Below are 21,965 nucleotides of genomic sequence, written 5' to 3' on the forward strand. Positions count from 1 at the left end.
AGACCTTCCTTTTACTGGTTTCTGGAAGAGTGTGGTGGGCTATCAGAGAAGAACGATAGTATGCTTTTAAAATTTTCATCAGCTAGCCATATTTTAAAATAATTGAATGGAATGAGAGTGAGTTTGATCAAGTAATTCAGTTATAGTGGGAATGGTTGACTCATAATATCACTCACAAAAAACGCGACCTAGCCACCAACAATGATTTACATAATTTTATCACAATAAATTACATTTTTAAGAAGTCTCACCCTTGTGACAGAAATCTATTTCATAATAGATTTCGGGAGAACTTTCGTTCTTTGTATTATTTTTATAATCTACATGACTTATCAATTTGTAGAGGTCCCAATCAAATAATTTAGCAAGAGAAAAATAATTCAATCATCGTATATTATACGGAAAAATATAATTAGAGAAATTGGAAATGTCTGACTTCTCTCTGTGTGCGAAGACCCTTGATAAGTAATTGCAATCAAATTGTATCATTATTGTTAAAAGTATTGATGTGTTTAACCAAGAGAAATAATTACAGGAGATGTTCTACAAACAGATGGATCAAAAATGTAAAACCAAAAACTGACATTGATCTAAATCTGTACCTAACAATGAATTTAGTATTAAAAAAAATATTATCAAACCACAGATACAATCATATCTTACATATCAAAGCATATTTTTTGCTGCTCTAGATGACCTTACAAAAACTAATTGTTATAATGTATATCTTTGTAACTCACTAGTTTTTTGTGCAAATAAATAAATGTGTAGTCTACTTCTATTATCAAGTAATAAATCTAATCCTTGATCAATTCATGGATAAAAAGAATCCATTTTCAACTATTAGATTGCTGGTGATTCTATTATCTCCTTTGAAGTGCACAAATACATTCTGAGTTCCATTTCTAGACAAAAAATTCAATTTTCAACAACTAAATTGAGAAACGGTAGCTGAAAACGTTCAACTATAGTGAGATTCACTTTAAAAGTACCATCATTCTCCCTGAATAACATCAATGCTTCTCATTCAACTAATGCTGTCAGTTTGAAGTGAGTCTGACTGAAGATTAAACAGGAAGGAGTTGACGTAAAAACAAGAGAGTGTGGTGATGGACAAGGGAGGGAGAGGGAGTGCTTCGCTGCATCGCTGCGTCCAGCCAGGAGGTAATTTTCCACCATTTTCTTCCAAACCACAGACACAGCCAGTCTCAAAATTATCGCATCAACGTTTCAACAGACAGCCGAAGCTTTTCCGGGTATTTTCCGCCTCATAACAATCTTCACGAACAAGAGCTTCTTTTCGGCTTCAATGAACTTGTCCGACGTGAAACACGTTGGCGTGTGGTCTCGTTCAATTCAGTATTGCTCACTTCGATTCAAATTACCGTTTCGGTGGAACCCTTGGGACGGTTCAAGCTCTTAATTTATTTATCCTACATTATATATATTCGAATCGAATTATTTTTTCCTTTGCCACAATACACGAAAAGTTTTCAACCACTCGATCAGAATGAAGATAGTATAATTTTTGTAAGTATAACTTCTGACAAAATTTTAGTTATTCGTATTTGATACGATATAAAAACAGTTGTTTTGCAAAGCTAATATGACAGTCACTGAAAACGTTATGAACGATTCAACCAATCGATCAGAATAAAGATAGTATACTTTTTGAAAATATAACTTCTTAACTCATGCCGTGCGAGACTGACTTATTGATTTGATGAGTGACAAAAATCAGTGCAACATAATATAATCGAGCCTCAGCGGAACCATTCCCATTCATGAATACATTCGAACTTGGTGCGTTTTCTGACAAAATTTTAGCAATTCGTATTTGATACGATATTAAAACAGTTTTGCAAAGCTAATGACAGTCCCAGGAAGTGAAAATAAAAATAGGAGATGAAATGCCACAAGGAAGTAGAATTGGGAGAGGAGTGAGACAGGGTTGCAGCTTGTCCCCAACATTATTCAACTGCTACCTGGAGGAAATGATTGGAAAGAGTTTGTCAGGTAAAAGGGGGGTGAAGATTGGAGGGAGAAGGATAGAATGTATCAAGTTTGTAGATGACATGGCTGTGCTGGCTGAAAATGAGCGCGCAATGAATGATATGTTAAAACATATCAATCACTGTTGTGAAGAGTATGGGATGAGAGTGAATGTGAAGAAAACAAAAAGTATGGTGATCAGCAAGACTCCAAAGAAAGCAACAATCAACATAGGATTGCATCACATTGAACAGGTGTCATCATTCAGGTACCTTGGGTGTATGATTAAAGAGGATATGCGATGTGATTTAGAAGTAAAAGTGAGAACTGCAAGAGCAAAGGAGGCATTCAGCAATATAAGAAGATTGGTGAGTAGCAAAATGCAAATAGAACTGCGGAAGAAGATGGCCAAATGTTTTGTGTGGAGCGTGGCTCTCTATGGAGCGGAAACCTGGACTCTCAGAAAGCAGGAAGAGAAGAGATTGGAGGCCTTTGAAATGTGGGTGTGGAGGAGGATGGAGAGGATCAGCTGGATGGATAAAGTGAGGAATGAGGAGGTACTGCGTAGAGTAGGAGAGGAAAGGAATATTATGGCAGTGATAAGGAGACGAGAGCGGAACTGGCTGGGACACTTGCTGAGGCATGGCGGACTACTTGTGGAGACAATGGAAGGGACTGTGCAAGGAGGGAGGGTGCTGGGACGAAAAAGAGTGAAGTTGATGGATGATATCAGGGAGGAGGGAAAGTACTCCAAGATGAAGAGAATTGCACAGGACAGAGAGGAATGGAGAAGGAGGAATCATGTTTAGACCTGCCCTAGGGCAGAACACCAGTAATAATGACAGTCGCTGCAAACGTTATAAACTATGTTCGTTGAACGAACGATTGCTAAACGAGATTTTACAGCCCTTCATGTATAGGTCTCATTCGGTTTTCCTAAAAAGTTACGTTGATAGATTTAAAAATTGAAGTAATAAAACATGGCGTTAAAACGCCATCACTCGGTTTTTTCAGTGTCTCCTATTCATGATACATGTTGATTATTTTATTCTTTGTATTCAAGTTAATGGTAGGTACTTAATTCAACTTGTATCAATTTGATTAACTCACTTGGTTTTGTTGTTGTAGAAGTCGAAAAGTGAATTTTCAGAGCTTGCAGATGGCCAATCCGATACCAGATCAATCTCTTTATTCTGCAAAAAATAGAATGCTCATCATAATTGGTCCAGTGTTAGGTAGTTGGACAGAGGTGATCGAAATGTGAAAAATAATGTAGTAACTGCTTCCTACAAGAAATAAATAAATCGTGATAACTAATCACATCCCACAAGACACGTCATGCAAACTACTGGCGATTGGGTAGGAACATTAAGTCTTTATATCATTATCTGTACATTAAGGTATGATACATTTTCCTCTGATAGAAAATTCTCTGATTGCCTCTGATGGAAAATAATAAATGAATATCGGGGCACCAAGCTTCGCTCGTTATTCATTTATTTATTGATAAACAGAACTCAATATTCTTTTAAATTATTGGGGAAGGACTAACAGGCACAGCCCAAAATTGTTCTTCCCCGAATTTTGATTTATACACTATAAATAATCCAAAAAGTGAATTATGTTCCATACACTTGAATTCAGGCCAAATTTTCAGTCCAAATATTTGAAAACATAAAAGTTCTAATTTAGATTGTTTACTAACCAAATTGAATGACAAAATTACACTCACTAATCACTCAAAACTGTAAAATGATGATTAACTTTGAATATTATGATATACCATGTCATGTCAGCAAATCAGATTATTCTGATCAAGTCTATTACAATTTCTAAATTTCTCGCGAGATACGGTTAGCTAATTGATTACACAGCTGATCTCCCACACAGGCACACCCATCTTCTGCTATCGACAGACGACGAAATTATCATCTGTTTTTCCAAGGCTGAATTATCCTTTTCATGTCCTTAAGCGAGTTTTCCCAGGGATGAGACCTAGTGCAATCGAATTTTTATATCATAAACCTACTATGTTCCAAATTTCGTGAAAATCGTTAGAGCCGTTTTCTAGATCTGTTGGACATAAATAAATATAAATAACCAAATATAAAAATATATACAGAAATTGCTCGCTTAATATAATAGGATTACATTACTCTCGTCAATTTCTCTACAAGAAACTACACACACAGTATCTGTGATGAAAAATAGTTTGTAGAAAGCTCTTAAAACTAGGAAATGATATTCTTGGGAATGAACTCAAAACTAGTAAGAGTGTTACCTTATGAACACAAATAATTCATTTTCATTTGCTCCTGTTAATGACTGTTAGGCAACCAGTCATACATGGATTGATTCGTTCTTGAAAACCGTTTATATTATTATAATTATCATAATTATTATAATTATTATTACGGTCCATTAAATACTAGGCCTACCCAGGATTTAATAAGGTATTTTAACAGTGAAAAAAATTATTGAATGATGAGTTAACTATATTTTTTTGGAAAAACCTACAATAAAGAAATTAAATTTGACTACTGTATTCCTCATTCCACAGATAGAATGATGGAGCCCGAACTGAACGATTTTCATACAAAACCCACTACTTATTATTTAAAAAAAGTTAATGGGTAATGGAAAATAGAACTGGACAGTGGATACTTACTCTGATTTTGTATTTTATGTATAATTTAACCGAGACTGCGAAAAAGAATATGATGAAAGCAAGATTGGCCAAAGTCAGAAGCACACCATGAGTAGACATTAGGAGAAGAGCAGCAACTGCTATTGATGTCATCCCTCTATCTCCAAGACATGTACTGGACTAAAAAGTAGGAATAATTTTGTTGTAATGAATTCAATATCAGCAATTATTGATAAAAGATCATTTGAATTGATAAAATGTGAAGGATGCTAATGGATATGTGATAATTATTGGAATGAGAATCAAATCATGAGAATGAAATCAGTAATTTTAATATCTAATAATTGATTATTGATCCAAATAACATGATTTAAAGCCAATTAATATTCTGATGTCTAAAAAATTCAACAAATAAATTTTTATCTATAAAAATATGTTAGATTTTTGTTGGAACAAAATTTATAACGTAATAAACCACAATAAGTATTTTCGATTAATATCAGCAGATCCAGAAAGGTTTGCAAAGCAAACAATAAATTCGATCAATTTACAAGGGAATCAATATTCACACGTCATATTCACGTACAAGCTGCTGATATTGTTAACAGCACGAGAAATTCTCAACATAAGAATATTATTCTCATAAGATGCAGCTACAAATTTCATCGAATAATGGTAGGCACATTATGAGAATATGATTTAAGTTATATAGCCAGTTATAGGAAATTTATTGAAAGTTAATTGTTTGAAACAGGACGTTAGGAAATGAGAATATTGTGCATACAACTCTACATAAGTTACAGAATAATTCTGTAGATTTTGAACTCATATTAATTTAATCAATGATTCCCATTGTGGATCAGATAAATAACCTGAATCGGCAATTTTCTTAGTTTTACTACTATTAAAAAAAATATAATTATATGAGTTGACTTTTCACCTGGAGTTTCATGAAATCCACAGCGAATAAAAATGTTAGTCCGGCATCAACAATGAATGAGACCAAGCCGAAAAATATCCAAGTGTTGATAAAAGCGAAATGTGTTTCCTTGCCGCATTTTAATAGAACTGGAAAACACATAAAAATTCAATTATTACTCAATATTTTTTTCGAGAGAGGATATGAGTTGAATAGTTTACAAGGCAATACTACTTCACTGAACTTGTAAACTTTTCCAATACATTGTCATTGAATTCCAATGATATAGCTGCCCATCTGTAAAGGCTATATTATTATGAAGATTTTCTAAAATAATTATTGCATTTATCTATTCATCAATTGATTGTGAAACAATGCATATAGATCATTCTATTTCAATTATCTGACCTACAACAATCCACAAAAACGAGAAAATCATAGATGAATAGACTAGTGACCCCCTGGGTTGGAGAACTCGATTATGAACTGCTGTATTTGTAATCTTTGGAACCCGCAACTTCTAATATTACAGAGTTAATGAAAATTATGGAAACAGCTGAATGTTTATTTTACGAGAATAATTCGTAGACTTTTACAAGAATGTACGTTTCATTGGGGATCTCATTTGAAATGGTGCGAAATAGGTACTCTTCAAAAATTACTCTGTCGCTTCAACATCTTTGACCCTCATATGAATCCAAATTCATATTTCAAATGAGAAGGTGGTCATGATACATGATTTTAATACAGAATTCCAAGAGAAAATGAATGACAAAAGCCACACATTGATAACTCAACCCATATCAGTTTGCTGATGTAAAAGTTGTAAATTATGTTGTAAGTTATATACCAACTGAGGACTGTCTGTGTGTTAGCTCCCAAATATCCTCAGCTGATGTTATGAATGGAAAAAACTGTAGTAATTGCATGCACTGAATTCTTCAGCTGACTAAATGATAAATCACAACACATTTTTTTCTTATGCACTTTCGATGTTACTTTTTTTTCCTGAAAAAGGACGAAAGAGTGAGTCAATTTTGTTGCCCAACGAACTAGACCTGTAAAAAGGTCCGTAGAATATGCCTACATGTCTAAAGTTGGAGCTGATTGATCAATTCTCTCTGATGTTATTGTAGAACATACAAAGAGACGGACAACGAAGCCTTCAAAGTCAAAAGTGAGAACTCGCTAAGGCTCGTTTAATGTAGCCTACAGTATTATATAAGTTTGACGATTCGTCTTTATAATGTGAAAAATAATATAATACAGATTTTTCAAGTTCTCAAAGAATTGATTCAAAATCAATGTTATTAGGCCTATATGTAACTAGCCGTCAGGCTCGCTTCGCTCGCCATATCCGTCTAGCCAGGGGGCTCCGCCCCCTGGACCCCCGACGTGATCGTCCAAGAATGAGATCAGCAGGCTCGCTTCGCTCACCTGCATTTCTCATTTGAGCATTTTTATCATATGTTAGAGCAATCCAGTCGGGGGTCCAGACTGAACGTCTGGCTAAACGGATATGGCGAGCGAAGCGAGCCTGACGGCTAGTAATATAATATTCCCAGGATTGAAGTAGCAGTGCCCAATCAATTTTTCCGCGATAAATGCATTTAAATCTTCAACTTGGTGCCAACCTAATATAGTCCAGTCACTATATACATTGGTGCATGCAATTTATATTATAGTTCTGATTATTTAATATATTATTTGGGTACATAAGAGAAATCCAGAACCAATTTCTACATGCAAAATTTCCTTGTGCTAGATACAGGGTGGCCCGAAAACCTCGTATTTTCGGCTCAATTTCCAGTTTTCAGCTATTTCTGCCAAATCTCGTAATCGGACAGTAAAATTTCCTTTCGCCTTTTTTTAGATTATAAAATTCTGAATAAAATGAGATCATTAGGAACTCTCTATCTTCAATGAGTACTGAGTTATGATTTTTCAAAAATGAGTGAAATTTGAAGGAAAAAATAAATTTTGATGAATTTTATTTTTTGATCAACAATATCTTCCGATTGTTACCTTTTAGAAGTATAATTCAAAATCCTTCTGGAAGTATTTTTGTGCTCTACAATCTGAGATCAGATAGAGCGCTCTATCTCATATAGACTAGCCAAAGAACTATGTCAAGACAGCCTATTTCTCATTCTTCAAGGAATCATGTTGTATGGCCTTGAACATTGAGGTGCAGCTGGTGGAGTTAATAGAATTCTCCTGCTTCAAAAGAAGGCCATAGAAATTGGCCATTTTTGTGTATTTGAATATGGGCTTAAGTACACTCAACAATATATTCTCCATTTTTCAACCGAATTTGACTTATGATGCATGATTTTGGACCGCCTTGACGAGCCGAGAAGAATGAAGTGTAGTACGATGAAATCTGAGCATTGTGTCAAAAGTTACGAGTGTTTGAAATTCAATCTCTGAGGTTATTTCATTGTCAATCGAAGAAAAGTCTATACAATAAACCCAAGTACAATTATTTATTTTTCCTTCAAATTTCACTCATTTTTGAAAATCATAACTCAGTACTCATTGGAGATAGAGAGTTTCGAATGATCTCATTCTATTCAGAATTTATAATCTTTAAAAAAGGAAGGAGCAAATTTTTCTGTCCGATTACGAGATTTGGCAGAAATAGCTGAAAACTGGAAATTGAGCCGAAAATACGAGGTTTTTGGGCCACTCTGTATCTAGCACAAGGAAATTTTGCATGAAGAAATTGGTTCTGGACTTCTCCTATGTGTGCCCAAATAATATATTGAAAAATCAGAACTACAATATAAATTGCAAGCACACCCCCTTTTTTATGTCTATATTGACTGGACGATATACAGAGTTACCTCTGTATATATGAAATATATATTATATATATATATATATTATATATATATATATATATATATATATATATATATATATATATATATATATATATATAAATTATGGAAAATTATGGAAACAGTAGCTGAATATCTATTTTACGAGAATAATTTGTAGACTTTTACAAGAATGTACGTTTCATTGGGGATCTCCTCATTTGAAATTGTGCGAATTAGGTACTCTTCAAAAATTACTCTGTCGCTTCAACATTTTTGACCCTCATATGAATCCAAATTCATATTTCAAATAAGAAGGTGGTCATGATACATGATTTTAATACAGAGTTCCAAGAGAAAATGAATGACAAAAGCCACACATTGATAACTCAACCCACATCAGTTTGTTGATGTAAAAGTTGTAAATTATATTTGTTGTATATACCAACTGAGGACTGTCTGTGTTTTAGCTCCCAAATAGCCTCAGCTGATGTTATGAATGGAAAAACTGTACGGTAGTAATTGCATGCACTGAATTCTTCAGCTGACTAAATGAATGAATGGAAAAACTGTACGGTAGTAATTGCATGCACTGAATTCTTCAGCTGACTAAATGATAGATCACAACACATTTTTTTCTTATGCACTTTCGATGTTATTTTTATATCCTGAAAAAGGACGAAAGAGTGAGTCAATTTTGTTGCCCAACGAACTCTTTGACCTGTAAAAAAGGTTCGTAGAATATGCCTACATGTTCCAAAGTTGAAGCTGATTGATCAATTCTCTCTAAAGTTATTGTAGAACATACAAAGAGACGGACAACGACACTTTGGTCTTCAAAGTCAAAAGTGAGAACTCGCTAAGGCGATATAATACAGATTTTTCAAGTTCTCAAAGAATTGATTCAAAATCAATGTTATTAGGCCTATATGTAATGACTATATTTAGTAATCTGATCTACAGGTAAAATCATGAACAGAATTTAAAATCTGTATTAACCTACATACATTTTTGATATATGGTATTATAATACATCAACCAACATTATAAAAAGGTCATTCACGCACAGCAGAAAATTACTTGAATCTATTCTACTCAATCTTCAAATCTTTTTGAATCTTCAAATATTGTTCAGCTCGAGTACACACAGATTAGTCGCCCTAAGTGGAAGTCTCCTGAAAGTAGAAGACTCATCTCCACATTCCAGATTGATTGCTCGTTTTACTTATTATGTCTATTCTCTCTCGCCTGCTTCGTGCGAAAAAGCAGAACAATGAACGGACGTATTGAGATCGAAGAGGTGATCAGAGAAGATTATAGAGAAACGAGTTTAATGGTGAGATTATAGAGTAAATAGTGAGATCAAGGTTGTAGAATGAAGAGTAAGTGAGTTGTGTGCTGACCGAGAGCGAGTGCCAGTGAGGATGCAGCCAGGATAAGGTGGCCGAACACACCAATTACCAGCCAGGGTAGCAGAATTTCGGGTCCACTCAGAGCCACACAACCCACGACACCTTTTGCTCCTGCACATTTCTCGTCTGTAAATTAACATTGAATAGTTGTGTGACATATTGCTGTTAATATATAAACTCCATTGATTTTGTCAAGTGACATTGTAATAGTTTAAATTTTTGTTTCCTACTGAAAAAGGCAAACATATTTTATCAAGCTTATACCACCTTTCCTCTAGGATCAAAACAGGAAGAAATTAGAATTATAAATTATAAAATTACAGTCAATTTATGGAATGAATCTACTGCCTTTTTCAATGCCAGTCAGCAGGAACAACCATTTGAACTATTAAAATGCATTTCATTGCGTGCAATTTTAGCCTTGAAAATCAAAACCGTACCGTATACCTACTTGCTAAAATTGAAAATCAATAATAACTCTTATGTTTTGATATTTTTGTACGAGATTTGAAAATTGCAGTAAGTCTTACATCGATCACATACCGTAACAATATCAGAAAGGCAGACCTATACAAGATCATATAAATGATTTGTGATAAGTTGATTTTTATGGTGAATGGAGCGGTTCCAACGCTTATTCTTGTCATTCATATTAAAATCTCTATTTATCAATGAATTGATATAAAGTAGTTTTATTATATTGATAGAAGTATCAAAATAATTGATGCTGGTAATAAAAATATAATTAAAATCTCCAAATGAGTAGTTTTAGTATATTGATAAAAATAGGCCTATTAAAACAATTTATGCTATAGAAAGAAAATATTATTATAAATATTCTTGTGATTACCTGTCACGTATGCCACCAAATATTGTTTGAATGTGTGTGACTGCTCATTTCCAACAGAGAAAACACAATACCTCTGAAGTAGTATCACCAAGTAGAATAGAGCCCATAACAAGCCCTGAATCTATAACCAAATAGATAAGCAATTCCATATACCTAAGCTTCAAAGACAATATCCAAAAATAATTGTAAAAAAGTGCAAACTAGTCAGTTTATTTCAATTTACTGTAAGTGGTTGCTGAATATTTGAAAACGTCTATATAATACCAGTAGAAAAAGTAAATTCGTATGGCTTTTGTTGATGGGGAGTCCCTTGCGGATACAATATTGTACCTAGATAACGAAATGAGAAATAATACATTTTTCAAAACATTGTAAACAAATTCAAAATTGCATTTTTCTTAGAGAATTCAGCAACGGGATCTATCAAAGATCTTATATCCACAACATCTAATGGTTTTTGGGACCCTTTTAGCTTAATTCACAGTCAGTTTATCATTAAGATTGGAATTTCAACTGTTTTCACAAATTCATACACACAATATGAGATTCAATTCGAAATGAATGCCTATAAAGGCTATATATAAAAAGTTGGGGGTTATTCGTTGTACCGTACTTTGAAGAAATTCTATCGAAATGTTATGTATTTAGTGAGTTCCCAACACACTAAAATTATGACTTGCAGGCTATATTTACATAAATAATATAAATACATTCCAACAAAGACCGGATTCATTAATTTAGTTCAGGGTCCATTAACAAAAGTCAATGTAAAGCAACACAAATACAACATTTTCTAGAATACCGTATTGCTCTTTTGAAAGCAAGCAATAATGCTGTAATCAGTACCTAATAGAACATATTTTTCAATTTAATTTTATATTTATGTTGTCCTATAAGAGTTATCACCAACCTAATTACTATACCTACTCACCCCAGACGATATAGCAGCCACTACCCCAATAGGCTTGGCATGAGAAATTACACAATTTTTGCCCATGACTAATAGACAGTATAACTAATAATGATGCATTGCACATACTAGACACACTCAAGCACCGTATCACACAGTACAATACACTGACAACACAGCACTCTGCATCGCAGATCGTACCTACTTACCTGTATCTAATCTCTCTCGTGAAACAACTCTTGAAAACCATAATCATTTGCCACTTCAATTCTCGATCTAATTTTGTTGTCATTTTTTCCCGTCTATTAGGAAAACATTGGCTGGCATTTAACGATAATCTGTAATCGAGTTATTTGCGAATAGAACGAGGAGAATAATTGCCACACCAAAGCTTTTCCACAAATATTTCTTCATTTTCTATTTTTTTCTTCAACTTTGTTTTTCTGAACTTTCTGAGTGGTGAGATCTTGAAAATAATCATATTAAGAGCCGTATAAAACAAATGTTACTCCTCATGCAATTGTAAATGTGTTTCAATAACATTTTAAAAATTTAGACCATAGGTACCGAATTACAGTAGTTTCGTGTTGATAACAACTCATTTGTTTTCAATTTTGGAGAAGTTATCAATACGGTATTTCAAATAATTGCATTATATTTATAAAGAATTAGCCTATTCTATCAAGTTGAATTTGAATAATTGAACTTATATTCCAGGGATGTGTTTACAGTAAGCTTAAATGATTATCAACAACAAACTATTCAACTTTCATCTTCTTTCAACTCCCACTCTACAACTCAACACAAAACAGCATATTATGAGATCAATATATATATTATCATATTATTATATATATATTATCATATTATTATCATATATATTATCAGATCAATACGGTAACAATGTGTTGTGATGGATTTGTGTTGCATTTTTCAAATAGTTTTATGTTTTAATAATAAATTATTTTAGTGTTATCCCGGTACTTATGCTATATGATTTGACCAGTTGTTCGCTGCGTTCCTTGTATCCTTGATAGTTTTATTACTTGTTAGTTCCAAATTATGGATAAAAATAGGCTAGGCCTACTGTTTGTAGCTGCAAACTTGTCATGCATTAATAAAAAAGTTTCGGACGTGGTGTAATTGACCGAGCGAAGTGAGGTCTAAGATTCAAGTCGACTGTTTGGCATTTCTCTTAATGTTTAAGTTAAATGCTTGAATGTTTAAATGTTGCGCATTTACGGCGAAACGCGGTAATAGATTTTCAAGAAATTTGACAGGTATGTTTCGTTTTTAATTGCGCGTCGATGTATAAACAAGGTTTTTGGAAATTTTGCTTTTCAAGGATAATAATATGAAAGAAAAAAGGAGCCTCCTTCATACGTGAATATTAGAGTAAAAATCAGACTATAGAATTATTCATCATAAATCAGCTGACAAGTGATTACACAGATGTGTGGAGAAGCCAGTCTATTGCTGTATTTCCAGAAGGTCTATGGTTTCAATCAAGTACTTGTGGATGAGAATACTTTGTGAGGTCTACTGTTCACAGAACTACTAGTAGCGAAGAGTTGAAATTGTTTATATTTTCTTCAATGTCTCCTGAAATCGAATACAAAATGTAGATCATTTCTAGAAGCCATAGTAATGCACTGTGTGGATTTCCAATAGAACAAACGATGTGAACCAATACTAAATAAGTCTGCATGAGGTGAATATTTCTTGAACAGCAAAAAGCCTTATTTTTTGAAATTTTGTTTTCTCTGATAATGATTTTATTATCCTCTGAAAAATGAATGAAAAATACTCTGAAAATTAGATATTATTCAATAAAGATAATCATATTGTTTGCATTTTCCATTGAGAGGATGAAGAGTGTTATGAAATTATGATACATTTGAGTGTTATGATTACATTTCTATGATACAATCATAGAAATGAATGAATGATGATATATGAAATTAGTGCGTTGACAAAAGGGAGATATTACAGAAATGAATACTTGTTGGATTGTTATCAAGCAGACAGGAAATAGGCTAGTATGATAATATTGTGACATCACAATTCCGATACTGTTCAGAACAACGAAGATGCTGTTATTGTTCCTTGACAGGAAGAACCCTGATTGTCATACACCTTTAAAATCAAACTAAACTTTAGTTTTGAGATTAAATGTAAAATGAGAAGGTTAATGACCAAATTAAAAATTAATATCGATAGTAATAAAATTGGAAACTTTTATTATTAACAGTTAGTTTTCTAATCTTACATCTTAGATAGTAGTACTATAGGCTGATAATAAATTATTTTTCACCCAAGCATACATTTTTATTTGTATAGTTCCCAGTATTACAAATTAATAGAACAAACATTAACTTGGTCTCGACAATTCATGGAATTATACATATTTATCAATAAAACAACATTTATTAATAACAGAGAATATTGGAATATTTGTCTCTTCCTCGGACAAATATCCTTTTCCTTTATAGCTCCAAGAGTGTACCTAATTTTAAAAACAGTAGCAGTTATAAAACTCATATGAAATAGAAAAATTGGAAGAACGAAAGAAAACACGATTTGTGAAAAGAAATAAGGAAGGAGCTCTTATAAATAATTTTGAGATTCCGTTGACTCATTGTTGGATTCACATGCAGCTGCGGCAAGAAGGCATAGGTGGCGCTACATCGGAAATGGTGCGAAATCTTGAGGAACCACCGTTGCCAGGAGGACGTCTTGAAGCTGAACCACTGTAAAAGAAATCAACAAGTTCAATTAAAATGTGTAATTCATTCTTTGGAATACTTATAATTATCATTGTGATGACATAATTGATGGAATGTATCAGTGTAATATTATCTTTCATAACATGGAACAATTGATAATCATATTTGGTTTCATTATAAACCATAATTTATTATGTGAACCGGTTTTCATCGGATTTATTTGACTCTTTTCTCAATATTCGCAGTGAAGGAGTTCTGAAAAATATTTCTCAATACCATGATACATTGATCTCGCTAAATTTTGAAACTTTTCCAACGTGTTATCAAATGGACCAGGCCACACCGAGCTCACTCCCTAGGAGCGAATACAGTGGCAAACGTTCCAGAACCACTATCCGAACTATTTTTTGAGTCACCCGCTGCCGTACTCCCGCCACGGTTGCAAGCTCATTTGATAACCCGGTGAGATTTTTCTTCTCTTACTTATTGTTAATTTTTGAAAGTATATCATCCTGTAATAAACTGATAAGTAATCATCATGATATAAGTTGTATTTATACTTTAAGTTGACAACAACTTTTTTAGTTGAGCTAACATTCGTGTAGAAGAATAAGCTGAATGACTAATAAGTTACCAATAATAGGTTTCACAATTTACTGTATTAGAATCAAGGAGCCCAAACATCAATTTGAATAATTTCAATTCAAGTAATAAATTAAACTGTTCAGAAGTTTCTAGACAAGTATAGTCTGTATATTTTTTATATTAATTATATATTTGAATATAATTATCATATTCTGTATTATTATACAGAATATCAGTATATGCTGTATTATTATTTTTTTACTATCTGATGTTTTCTGGAATGTTTTGTTGTGCAATGGGTCTGTATAGACCTAGCACAAAATAAAAATAATAAATCAATTAATCTTCTTCTCTCGCTCTCGAACATTTTTCTTTTTGTGAACATAAAAGTGTTTTACATTTTTCCTTACAAACTCTATCAATGTAGTACTATTCTACTATGTACCTATGCCAGCGCACAAACCTAGGCTTTGCTGGTTTGAAAAAAAAATATTTTCAGTTTAAGAATCTATGTGTTGATAGGAATCTTATTATGTACTTCTTGCTTGTCTATTATTATTATGATTCATACATTGTATTCATTGTATTGTTTTCAATTGATGAAATAAATTTGAACTTATGGAATTAGAGACTATTGAATACAAAATTATGTGTTCGAACATATTGTTTGGAAAACTTTCCAAATTACCTTGAGCCAGCCGACGTTCCTCCAATTGAATATCGAGTAGCTCCTCCAGAGTTATTGCCTCCAGGGATTAGTGTTTGGAAACTGAAAAATATATTAAAAAACTCAAGTTATACGGTAATGAAACGAATATTTCTGATTTTTCAACTTGAATGCCAATAGATTGCCACATCAGGTTTCTAAAAACTAAACAGAATTTAAATTATCTAGAGAGTTTAATAGTATGAGAATATGAATTGATATAATATTATACTAATCCGTACTGGGGTTTATTTATATTTATTTTGGAATATTCAAGAATTGTGGAAGATATTATGCCAAATGAAATTCTAAAGAGTCAATGTCGACAATAAATTAGTGAAAATATTGATTCATGTCATTCAATGTAATAAATAAAAATATTCAATTTATTATATTGCAAAGAAATTACTGGCTACCAAATTTTTCGTTACTTCATCAACTTTCAAGTATTTACTCCAAATTGATTTTTGATTTTAACAGTACTTACAAAAAAGCAATGAAGTTCAATGGGGCCCATAGTGTGTCAATCAAACGACTCAAGCCCCATGGTTTTGAGCCTTGGCTGATGTGTCCGTCTGTAAAAAATTATTCAAAGGTGCATTAGCTTGAATAACTTCATTGAAACAACACAATAGTTCAAGTAACTTAGAAATACAAGTACATACAGTACAAACATTACAGGTTTTCAACTTTAATAAATTAATATTATATAGATAATAATGGCATAATTAAAAACAGATTGACCTGAAAATGAGAAGTTAATGATTTTCAAAAAAGGTTTCCAGTCAACATTTTAATCAGCATCAATTTTTGTGAGCTCCTGTTGAAATGAGCTGGGGGCACTCCAGTATATGGTCCGTAGAATCCAACATTGGGGCTCCATCTTTATTGATAGAGGAGGTGAAGAGGAATTCAAATATGTATACAACATTGTTGTCTAGGGAACACTACTCTGAGTACAACAGTATCAAGCATCGATATTGAAATATTGATAGTATCAAATTTCAGTAACCAATACTATCGTAAATTGAACTGAACTAATATACTGAAATAAAATTTAAAAAATTATCCCGAATAATAGTCCAATCAATATAAAAAAGAGGGCGTGCTTGCAATTTATATTGTAGTTCTCATTTTTCAATATATTATTTGGATGCATGAGAGAAGTCCAGAACCAATTTCATCATGCAAAATTTCGTTGATACAGGCTGGCCCAAAAACCTCGTATTTTCGGTAATCACACTAAACAATAAATTTCCCATTTTTCGACCGAATTTGACTTATGATGCATTATTTGAGTCGCTTTGACGAGCCAAGGAGAATGCAGTGTAGTACGATGAAATCTGAGCATTGAGTCAAAAGTTATAAGTGTTTGGAACTTTGATCCTTAAGGTGTCCTTATGCGTGCCTCTCCACTAGGAAATACTGAAATAAAGTGCATCTAACAGGTGATTCTCATAGAACATAATATCATGAGGTTATGTCATTTTGCGAAATATCAATGTGAGGACAATGTAGTTGGAGATTATAGTTGAAGCTGAAAATTTGATGTTTTTCACAATACAAGGAGCATTGTTGTCAGATGTGCCTGGAAATCTATATAAGATAGAGCGCTCTACCTGATCTTGGATTGTTAAGCACAAAAATACGACCAGAGGGATTTTAAATTATACATCTAAATGGTAACAATCGGAAGATATTGTTGATCAAAAACTAAAATTAATCAGAATTGATTTTTTCTTTACATTTTATTCATTTTTGAAAAATCATAATTCAGTACTCATAGGAGATAGAGAGTTCCGAATGAGCTCATTTTATTCATAATTTTATAATCGAAAACAAGGCAACAGTAATTTTTTCTGTTCGATAACTGGATTTGGCATAAATAGCTGAAAACTGGAAAATGAACCGACAATAAGAGGTTTTTGGGCCAGCCAGTATCAAGGAGATTTTGCATGAAGAAATTGGTTCTGGACTTCTCTCATGTATCCAAATAATTTATATTGAAAAATTAGAATACAATATAACTTGCAAGCACCAATGTATATAGTGACTGGACTATAATAACTAACCAAACTAGTTAGCTAACTAACTAATAAATAAAACTGAGATACAATGCATATGAACTCAATACTATCGATATTTATTGACCGAGCGAAGTGAGGTCTAAGATTCAAGTCGACGGTTTTGCATCTATCTCTATGTTTATATTTATGTTCCGGAAAACGCGATTGTCATGGAATTTGACAGGTATGTTCCTTTTTGAATTTCGCGTCGTCATATAAAAAGTTTTTGAAATTTTACATTTTAAGTCTCCTTTGAACGGCAATATTCCCGTAAAAATCAGACTATAAAATTATTCATCGTAAATCAGCTGTCGACTATTGATTATTGCATGCAATAATCGAAAGTAACATAGTGTTTTCACTCAACCTTTTTCTGCTTTAAGCTCGGGCTGACCTGTTGCCAGTATGTCTTGAAGGAGATTAGCATTTGATCTGATGTTGGTCATTTTTGATACACCAGCTCCAACAGCCACTAGCCGTTATCACACCGATATCTTGCCGACACGACTTACAGACAGGATTTACTCTGAGGAGGCTGTATAAGAGGAGGCTGTGGTTTATAACTGCGCGAGGTCTACTGTTCACAGAACTACTAGTAATATTGATTAGGTGATCAGGTGATAGCCGGTGCACTGAAAGTAAAGTCGAGACGTTGTTAATTTCAAAAAAAGCTTTTTTCGAGAGGGTGAAGGAATCTGTTCGAAAATTCGACACACAGGATGTGAGGATATTATACGCTGTGTTGGTTTATACAGTAGAGCTGTACCCCCGAACCACTAATTCTCAATCCCTCCTTCATCAACAGGGAAGGAACCGGTAGTATGCCCTGATGGTTATTTTTCGACTGACATACTTCAGCTTCTGCAGCGATCTCTTGTTTTCTGTGATGCTATACCAAACTTGGACTTCATATTATAACATCACAGACTGCACCACTCAAGCAAGTGTTCTCCTATTAGGCTGCCTAGGGCTTCCTGTATTTGAGAGCATCCTCTGGAATGCAGCTGCTGTCTTTTCAGCTCTGTTTGCCACTGTCGACAAATAGGCAGAAAAACTGCGCGCCTGTCCAGTGTCACTCCCAGATACTTCAGAGTAGGGAAAAGTAGGATTTTCCTGTTTCCAACTGTGAACTTTTTGGGCTGTAGCTGTCTTCAAACGATCTGTCCCTGATTGATCAGGCTGGAGCTTGAGCTCCTAGAAAGCTCTTATCAGAGCTACTTTGGAGTTCGTTCCTCGCCCCAGTCTCGGGAAGTACTGGATACACTAGCCACCAGCCGCTGGCACTGGTTCTCATGGTGAAGGGAGGAATCATAGCACACGAGATGACTGTGTGACTTTGAGAGTAGCCTGGCTTATAGCAGGTTTCATGGCTTGACCGAGTCGCCAGAGCTCTCCGTCTCTGGGAGTAGCTGGACACAGTCTGGAAGTAGCAGGCATGTAAAAATCCTATGAGACCAAACAATGGAACCCATACTGTGGGAATCGGGTAACGTCTCCGTCTCTGGAAGTAGCATCATAGTACCTGTGTCAAAAAACCCTCTCACTGATCCTTCTTTCCGAAACGCTCGCCTCCCCTTTTGGGCGCCTGTTTGGTGGAGTGCAAGCGCCCACCCTAAAGACGTATACAATTGAAAACCAAGTGTATTTTTCCTTGAATGTAGACGAGTTAGAGGATATGTCCGCGTTTTGCAGAGCCAGGTACCGCCGGAACAGTGGTGGTTCAACTCAATGCAGGTTTAAATAGCCTACTCCATGATACTTTCCTACCGACTTGGCAGTGCCGTTGGGTAGTAGTTTCCGTGTCACACCTCACGGAATATGCAAAAAGCAGGTGCCTAATTGTAGGTGAGGCGTTAACGGTTGGTGTCGCGGCCAGACCCATGTCTTCAAAAAATTATCTGAATCTGGCAGATTTGTAAGTTATTCAAATTATTTATTTTTTTGAGCCTTCAACAGGTGAATAAAAAAATCTGAAATTTGAAGAGGAATCTAATGGAATCAGTTTAAAGGTTGAATTCAATGGTTATTGTAATCCTATTATGAAAATGTGAAAAAGTGTACATTTAATGAGACTTCTAATTATATGTAACTTATTATAATTAGAAGTGAAAATACTACAAAATTATAATAAAATTTTATATTCAAGTATAGCATTATAATAAATATTACATCCTGATAGAAGAAACCTATCAAGGACACGTCAGTGTTGAATCACATTTTAGGATTACATGTAAATAATATAATATAGCCTAATTATAATGATCTCAACTAATTCTCACTTACCTGATCCTATGTAAACCATGTTGCCTTATAGAATACAATTGACTGTTGAGAAGTTAAATCACAAAAACAGAAATAAACTTGTTTGGCCTGAATTTAGTTTTGTCAATCCTGTCTTGTTTTTGTATGAGTAATAATATTAGTATTGTCTTGTCTGCAAACATCTGATTTCCTATGACAGATGAACAGTCTTCAAGACCTTCTTAATTACATGCATTATTGACAAATTTACAATAATAATAATTGAGTAATCATTTCTTGATCAATCATCGAAGTACTTGAGTCTATTCTTCCAAAGCCTACTAATACGAATGAATTGAGATAAAAATAATTATATTAGCCTAATCCTATACAATATGAAAAGTTATCTTGTTGTTTCCGACGGCAGGCTTTTGCGAAGAGCATTCTACCCATGAAAATTGAATCGATCATTGTACAAAATAGAATTTGACCGCCTTAATATATTTCTGAAGACTCATATATCCTATAGTAGGGTCCACGTTATAAAGGCAATTTTTGATTGACATTGGTATTGCTATAGTCCGGTTCACGTTATAATGGAGAGGTAGAGAAGCCAGTATGTTTGAACTTGTGAGATAAGAGGAAATATGTCATATTACCAACTAATAAGACACTGGCTAGTGTAAACCTCACTGCATGTAAACCTGACTTACAGAGGGAGTCAGACGATTCATATGTTCAATAGGAAGTTATTATGAGAGTAATGAATAAGTTTTAAATAATTAATGAACCCATGAGTTAATTTATTATTGAAAACCAAGAATACAACAGAATATTTCAATAATAATTATTGGAGATAATATTAGCAATGGTATTGCTAGCCTTGTCTATTCAACAAAGTGGATAGCGCTATCTCATTCTCACTTTCCTCTGTTGCCAGATCGTCTTTTAACAATGTAGAATTGATAATTAATAACAGAATATCTCATCTTAATTATGAAATTATTGAGAAATAAAGTTTCTTGTTTAATAAAATGTATGTATTATTTTAATTAAACGAGGATGAACAGTTAATATCTCATCTCAATTACAAAAATGTATTATGAAATTATTGAGAAATATAGTTTTTTGCTTAATAAAATGTAATTTATTATTTTAAACGATGATGAACAGTTAATATTACATCTATATCAGCTACCATCTATAGAAGGCATTGACAAGACAGATGATCGGCAACATTGTTCTCCTATCTTTCTCCACTGCCATTATAGCCTGGACCTCACTAAGGGCTTTGAAGTCCCAAGATCACAGAGTTACCAATCATCTTCTATAATCTTTTGTCACTGCCTTCCATGGTTGATTGCTGTAATCAAAGACCTTATTAAAGGACTTTGGTATACAATATATTTGTTATGAATATTTCCAATGATATTTTGATTTATTTCAATAATAATTGGGATTGGGTCTAAACCTTCAAGGTCTCTGGCGGTAATCGGAGTCATTAAAATATGTTTGTTATAGATTTTTCCAAAATGAATTTTAATAATAATTGAGTTCGGGTCTAAATATGTTGGTAATCAATATTATATTTCTACATGGTATGTAAGCTAAATTTTGAGAGGCATGGAAGGGATAGGGGCTATGTTTTGTTCAGTGACAGAAAAGGATAGCAACATCATCCATTTATTTTGATTTCATTTTTTCTCAACTATTTCTCTTCTAAATCCAGATTGGGATCATGTTTAGGTATACAAATATAATATAATATTCAGGTATAATATTTATATAATAATATTCAAATATAGAAATTGTTGTCAATTTTGATACTTTAAATATATTATAAGAACACTGAGAAAATAATTTTTTCATCGAATAATCTGGAAGAGAAAAAAAATTGAAGTTGAATTTGTAATGTTAGGTAAGTAATTGAAAATTATCATATAATGATTTCAATAGGTGATAGATAAAAAATATCAGTAATTCTTCTACACTCAAAGTACACTTCTCGAGAACTCATATTTTGCCTGTTTACATTTCGAGCAATTCATAAATTTCAGTTTTATTGGTGCAGGTGGAGTGATTACGCTGA

General features: G+C 33.4%; 2 protein-coding genes across 2 annotated transcripts in view; both read right to left on the reverse strand.

The window, feature by feature from the left end:
• Positions 1-11,763, reverse strand: part of LOC111061952 — a 14,323-nt gene extending 2,560 nt beyond the window's left edge. The window contains exons 1-6 of the mRNA XM_022349646.2: positions 11,574-11,763; positions 10,643-10,763; positions 9,784-9,918; positions 5,580-5,707; positions 4,661-4,819; positions 3,103-3,185 (exon numbers count right to left, since the gene is read on the reverse strand). Coding sequence (XP_022205338.2) covers positions 3,103-3,185; positions 4,661-4,819; positions 5,580-5,707; positions 9,784-9,918; positions 10,643-10,763; positions 11,574-11,639 — 692 coding nt within the window. The 5' untranslated portion in view covers positions 11,640-11,763. The remainder of the gene's footprint in view (positions 1-3,102; positions 3,186-4,660; positions 4,820-5,579; positions 5,708-9,783; positions 9,919-10,642; positions 10,764-11,573) is intronic.
• Positions 11,764-13,765: 2,002 nt separating this feature from the next.
• Positions 13,766-20,327, reverse strand: LOC120351846 (selenoprotein K-like). Its single transcript, XM_039430470.1, has 4 exons — positions 19,919-20,327; positions 16,057-16,144; positions 15,552-15,632; positions 13,766-14,302 (listed from the first exon to the last, which is right to left on the reverse strand). The coding sequence occupies exons 1-4, from the start codon at positions 19,935-19,937 to the stop codon at positions 14,200-14,202; spliced, it is 291 nt and encodes a 96-aa protein (XP_039286404.1). The 5' UTR covers positions 19,938-20,327; the 3' UTR covers positions 13,766-14,199.
• Positions 20,328-21,965: the final 1,638 nt, after the last annotated feature.

This window comes from Nilaparvata lugens, chromosome 6 (assembly GCF_014356525.2).
Source record: "Nilaparvata lugens isolate BPH chromosome 6, ASM1435652v1, whole genome shotgun sequence".
NCBI lineage: Eukaryota > Metazoa > Arthropoda > Insecta > Hemiptera > Delphacidae > Nilaparvata > Nilaparvata lugens.